The sequence below is a fragment of the Phaethon lepturus genome, unplaced genomic scaffold, assembly GCF_000687285.1.
Source record: "Phaethon lepturus isolate BGI_N335 unplaced genomic scaffold, ASM68728v1 scaffold49487, whole genome shotgun sequence".
NCBI classification, from domain to species: Eukaryota; Metazoa; Chordata; class Aves; order Phaethontiformes; family Phaethontidae; genus Phaethon; species Phaethon lepturus.
In genome coordinates, this window is record NW_010552111.1 from 8,190 (window position 1) to 13,919 (window position 5,730).

Below are 5,730 nucleotides of genomic sequence, written 5' to 3' on the forward strand. Positions count from 1 at the left end.
AGTGAAAGGGGCTCATCATCTTCCAGCATTAGTTAATGGCAGAAGCAGCAGAAAGCAAAAAATGGAGAGTCATACTGGAAAAAGCCAAGTAAACTTAAAGAACAAAAATAACAACCAAACATACCACACACTGGAGGAAATGTAAGGGGAGGGGGGGAGGGGGGAAGTAGTATCAAGCAATGAAGGAAAAAAAAGTTTAAAAAAAAAAAACAAAGGACACCACAGCACAAGCATGAACAGAAAGAACACCATAATCATTATGGTATTTACCTTGTTATTTCTATACCATGTTGTACTGTCATTACTTCATCATTTTCACCAAAGACTTCCCACTCTGAGCACTTCGAAAAAGCCTCCTGATGTCCCGATTCAGTAAGACTAGAAAGAAAGTGAAAAGGTCTGAAACCATGGGCCTTTCTAACCCAGTTCTTCTTAATTCTTCTAAAGTAGAGGGCTAAGTAGAGAGAAAAAAACCCACACTTGTATAAACATTTTTACTAAGGTTAATGTGAAAAGTCTACTAACCCCCCAAAAAACTTAAATCATTGTTCCAGTTTTCTTATGGTTCTGACAAAACTTTGTATGTGCTCTACATAGCCTATCATTTCTCATTTATAGGAAGACTTCTTATGCAGCAGCTAGGAAAGGGGGGAAAAAGGAAATGTGAGTAAGACTAATCGCTAGAGGAGTAGTTTAATTCCTTAACAACTTAGAATAAAGAAGGTGGTGGCCTGAAAAACTCTACCCTTCTGTTACCCATTCTTGAACATCAAACTCATGCTGTCCCAGTCCCAGACTGGGTGACCAATGCCTTGTTGTTCCAACAAGCATTTTCTTCCACACCATCTTTCGTAAGGCAGGGAAAAGCTTAACCAAAATACACAATTCTTTTTTCACATCCCTTCATGAATACATATTCTCTGTAATACCTGTAGCAAATGTAACATGGTAATAATTAAATAGGCAGCGAGTTTCAGTATTCGCTGACAGACTTAAGAGTACACATTGGGCTCCATTCCCTTACCATACCATTCATCAATCTGTACATGCTCTGTATGCCAAAAAGCAGAATGCATCGCATGTAAGAGGTATGAGAAATAATTATGGCCTAATTAATGCCTAATAATTTCAGAATTATAAGCTCTGAAGCAGAAACCAGGTTCCACGAGAATATCACATTAGCGTTGCCTAAATCTACACACAAAAAATAACCTATGTTGTGTTATTAAAATAACCTTTATTTGTGTCTGTAAATATTTGCTATCATAAAACACAATTATTCTGGCATGATTCCCCTTCCTCATTAAGTTGCACTCACATTTAGATAAAATTAAAGCTATTAACAAACGGAGGGATAACTACCAACCTTATTCCAAAAGTCAGTTCACAATATTAATGAATCTCCATATGGAGAATCATTTCATACCTTTCCAGTGTGTGGTACATATGCACATAATGGTCTTTGCTCTTTGAAGCTACAGAGGAGTCAGAATTGTTTCTTTTTCTGCGTTTCCATACTGGAGAAGAATCGGGAGAACAGGGACTACAAAAATAAGACACAGATTTTACACACACAACATTTTTCATCTGTGTTTAAATGCTTATCAGAGTTCTGCAAAATAATGTCACAGGCTACAGAGGAAGACTTTTTTGAGGTATGATTCATCAGGCACAACAGATGAACACAGAGAAAATGGCCCAAATTTTGGTAACCACTCCATTGTATTTTGGAAAGTGAACCCAGTCACCATCACAGAAGAAACTTAGAAGCAGAACTGTTTTCAGCTCCACATACATGCCCCCAGATCAAGGTATTTCAGTAAACAGGGAAGTACGTGAGGTGCTTCACTGTTAGTCTCCCTGCTGTTCTGCAGACAGCCACCATACTGTTAATTAAGGGTGGTCACTTTTGCTTCTGAAAAAGGTATCCTATTTTCAGCACTTGCCAGTGGTTAAAGTGGTTAAAGAAACCTCAGTATTCCACTGTATAAACAGAGAAGCTGAAAAAACACTGCCTTTTTCTGCTGTTAATCATGCAATTCCATAATGCTGGTAATCTTTCCACATTCAGTGCTCTGTACCAGTGATGGATTACATTCAACAGCACAAGTGCCAAGTCCAAAGCTGAGCATTAACTGCCCTCATATTTACTGAATATTTGATTAATGAATGCCCTCATAATTATTGAATTATTTCAATAAGTTTCAATAATTTTTTCAGTAAGTTTTATATCTTACCTCTCTGATGTGTAGTCAGTCTGTCTGCATTCATCTTCACACTCATTTCTCTTCTGCTTTTCATCAAATACAAAGGAGCCAGAAACATTCTGATCTTTGCAGAACCGTTCCTGGGAACTGCCTGAGGGTTCTGTACTACTAAAAATGAGGGAAAAGAGGAAAAAAAAAGGGTTTAAAATACTACCCATCTGGTTTACCACTCCAAGCAGAAAACAGTTAAGATGCAGTAATAATTAACAGTTCATCTCTTATGATGTCCAAATGGTGCAAACAACTGCAACTTCCACCGTAGGTCAATTCCAAAACAGCTGAAACTATCTGCACAATGCAGTTACAGAGCTAAGAATTCCATTCACTCTTTTCCTCCCCATTTACTAGTCCAAATCTTGTAAAGTATTAGGTGGTGTCAATTAGCAGAGCTAGCCTTGTTACAGAAATTCAAAGTTCTGAAAAGATAAAAAAAATTTCCATCTTGAACACAGTTGCCACCCTCCTGCAAAGAGCACAGAAAATTCTCTCTGATCTTCTTACACTTCTCAAATCCTCTAACACACTGTTACTGCAGGAGAAAGGTGGTTCCACTGACATCAGAAAAAGAAAAGATGGATAGGTTATCAAGGTCAAGGAACAGTAGTCACCTAACTTCTGCTTATGTCTATCCCTTTCTAGAAAAATAATTTTACCTTGTGCTCACCAGTGTAAACACACAGGGGAAGGCAGTATACTACTGTAGACAGACCAAATGCCTTCCTCCCCAGAGAGTCTTGGAGATGAATTTAGACTAAATAATGGGAGTATCTTGAAGACTAACGGAATTCAAAAGGAAAACAAGGCATTCAAGGAGACTCCCCTTTCTGAGCCTGACCTCCTCTCTTGCTTACAGGTAGGAATGCTCTAAAGGAAATAGAGTCTTCCCTGTGACGCAGGAGACGTGTGCTGACTTAATTCACCCATACACACACTGGCTGCAGGTCCCAGGTTTCTTCAGTAGGAGGATCCCAGGCATGCAATGCTATCTTCCACAGCCTGATTTGCTGGTCCCAGGATCTACGGCTGTACTTCTTAAATTTGTTGGGAGTTCTAGGATGAACTCCTGGTATGCGCTGATTCCTGTAAATACACAGTAACATTTATTATTTCAGAACATGATTTTCGCTCTTAAAAAAATCCTCCATCTATCAGAACACACAGGCATCAGTAGCATAATAAATACAATTTTTGTATTTTTAAGCACTTAACTGAAATGTGCATATTCTAAAACATTGTCAAAAACAGACCACACAAGCAACAACTAACAATACCATGCTAACCAAAGGTTCATCTAACCCAGCACTTTAAGTGTCTGCCAAAAGCAGATCCCTACAGCCCATGGACAAATATTAAACAGAAGCAGTGTAACTCATACCCCTTTCAATAGCATCCTGGCCTCCAGCTACTTCTATCTCATTTTTCCTGGGTCAAGTGCAGTTTCTTTGTATTTAGTATTGTCCTGAGATCTGGCTGGGATGGAGTGAACTTCCTTCATAGCAGGCCCTGCAGTGCTGGGTTTTGGACTTATGGCTAAAACAGTGCTGATAATACACCAATTTTTGGCTACTGCTTAACAGTGCTTGCACAGCTTCAAGGCCTTCTCTTTTCCCCACTCTGCCCCACGCCCTCCCACAGTCACTAAATTGAGGGTGAACAAGAAGTCGAGAGGGGAAACCACTGGGGCAGCTGACTTGAATTACCCAAAGAGATATCCCACACCATGTAATGTCATGCTCAGCAATAAAAAATGGGGCAGAGAAAGAAGTGGAGGGGTCTTCTAAAGTGGCCACTGCTCAGAGGCTGCCAAGGCACCAGTCTGCTTGTGGGAGGCAGTGACCAATTGTATTTGCATCACTTGCTCCCCCCTCCCACTACCCCTTTCTTTCCTTCACCTATTAAGCTGCCCTTATCTCAATCCATCAATTTTCTCTATTTTGCTCTTATTCTTTCCTTATCCCACTGGGGAGGGAGGAAGTAGCTGTGTGGGTACTTGGCTCCTGGCAGGGATCAACCCACAAGTATCTTCAGTGAACTTTTATTCCACAATGTCCACGCATTATTACAATGGAGACTGCTATAGTTTTAAACAGCATTTGTCTTTTGGGAGTATAGAAAACAAAATACACCCACTCTCTGGGTAAAATGGAAATGATACACCTTTCTACTGAATCTACACTGGGCAGACACTGTAACAGTGCTCTCTGGGATCACCCCACGGCTGGAAGTGCAATTTTGCAGACAGTATCCCAAACCCAGACCCTGCCCACCACAGATTACTGGAGGGCTCACTCAAACTGTATCGTCAGTACAAAATAATCCTATTTATAATCGTACCACACTGAAGTCAGCTTTATGCCTGGGGGAAAGCATATTACTGTTGGGATCACCCTGCATGGCTCAACCTTAAGGAGAAGGAGCTGTGGTGTTGATCTGCACAGCTCGACCTTAAGGAGAAGGAGCTGTGGCATTGAGAATCTGGTAAACAGCTGGATATCTGCACGGCTCGGCCTTGAGGAGAAGGAGCTGTCGTAAACAACTAAGAAGCAGCAAAGGAATGCAGGAACACCTGCAGGCAGCGAATCCTGACTGTGTGAGAGGCATGTGGACAGTGCGTGATATTTTGTATTTAGCCAATTGCAATAATGTGTGTAACAAGCTGCAACCAATCATGAGTGTGTGTGTGCAGTGGCTAAGCAAAAATTATGATATATACTAGAGTCAGACAAGACAATAAACGGCTTTGGAATATAACTCTCAGAGTTGTGAAGTCCATCCTTCTCCCACATATTACAATGTTTTAAATCATACCAAGTACTTTGGTCTCAAGTGGTTCCCCCTACCAGCTTCACAGTTCAATGTACTTAGCCATGACACTTTTTGTGAGATAAATGAATCCCTGCTAAGGAACAGTATTATAAAATATCCCATTAAAATGCCACTGAGAACAGGTTTTTTTAAAGTTTATTGCATGTTTTTTCTGAACATTGTTCTCACCCTTTCCTATTCTCCACCTATGATTTAACTGATCACAGCACAGCTATGCAAGTGCCAGGCCTCACCATAAGACTAGCTGCAGTCCTACCACTGATGACAAAGTGACAAGCAAAACTGAAATTCACAAAGCAATCTAAGACTCTTTGAAGAGACAAGTGTTACTGAAGATTTGACCATGTTATTGTATGATATGTGATCTGTTGTTGACTCTTAGTCACCTAATCTTTCAAGTTTTGCTCAACAACAAGCTTGCAGTGTCCGCTGCACTTGGCCGGCAATTTTCACAACAGACTCTTACAGGTAGAAGCCACAGAAACCTGCCAACTGTAAGTAGCAAGCTGTATTTAGAAAAATATCTCTAAAAAATAATCCTCAAAACAAAAAAACAAGAACACAAATGCACATCCACACATTGGTACAGACTTCGCTTCTGACTCTGCAGTAAGGGGGGGGGGGGGGGGCGGCACCG

At 40.5% G+C, this 5,730-nt stretch overlaps 1 protein-coding gene across 1 annotated transcript in view; it reads right to left on the reverse strand.

Annotated features, from left to right (window-relative positions):
• Window positions 1–270: 270 nt before the first annotated feature.
• LOC104623899 (histone RNA hairpin-binding protein-like) overlaps window positions 271–5,730 on the reverse strand; it is a gene marked incomplete at both ends in the record, with an annotated part of 9,265 nt that continues 3,805 nt past the window's right edge. Inside the window, 4 exons of the mRNA XM_010291115.1 lie at window positions 271–378; window positions 1,427–1,543; window positions 2,238–2,375; window positions 3,198–3,347. Coding sequence (XP_010289417.1) covers window positions 271–378; window positions 1,427–1,543; window positions 2,238–2,375; window positions 3,198–3,347 — 513 coding nt within the window. The remainder of the gene's footprint in view (window positions 379–1,426; window positions 1,544–2,237; window positions 2,376–3,197; window positions 3,348–5,730) is intronic.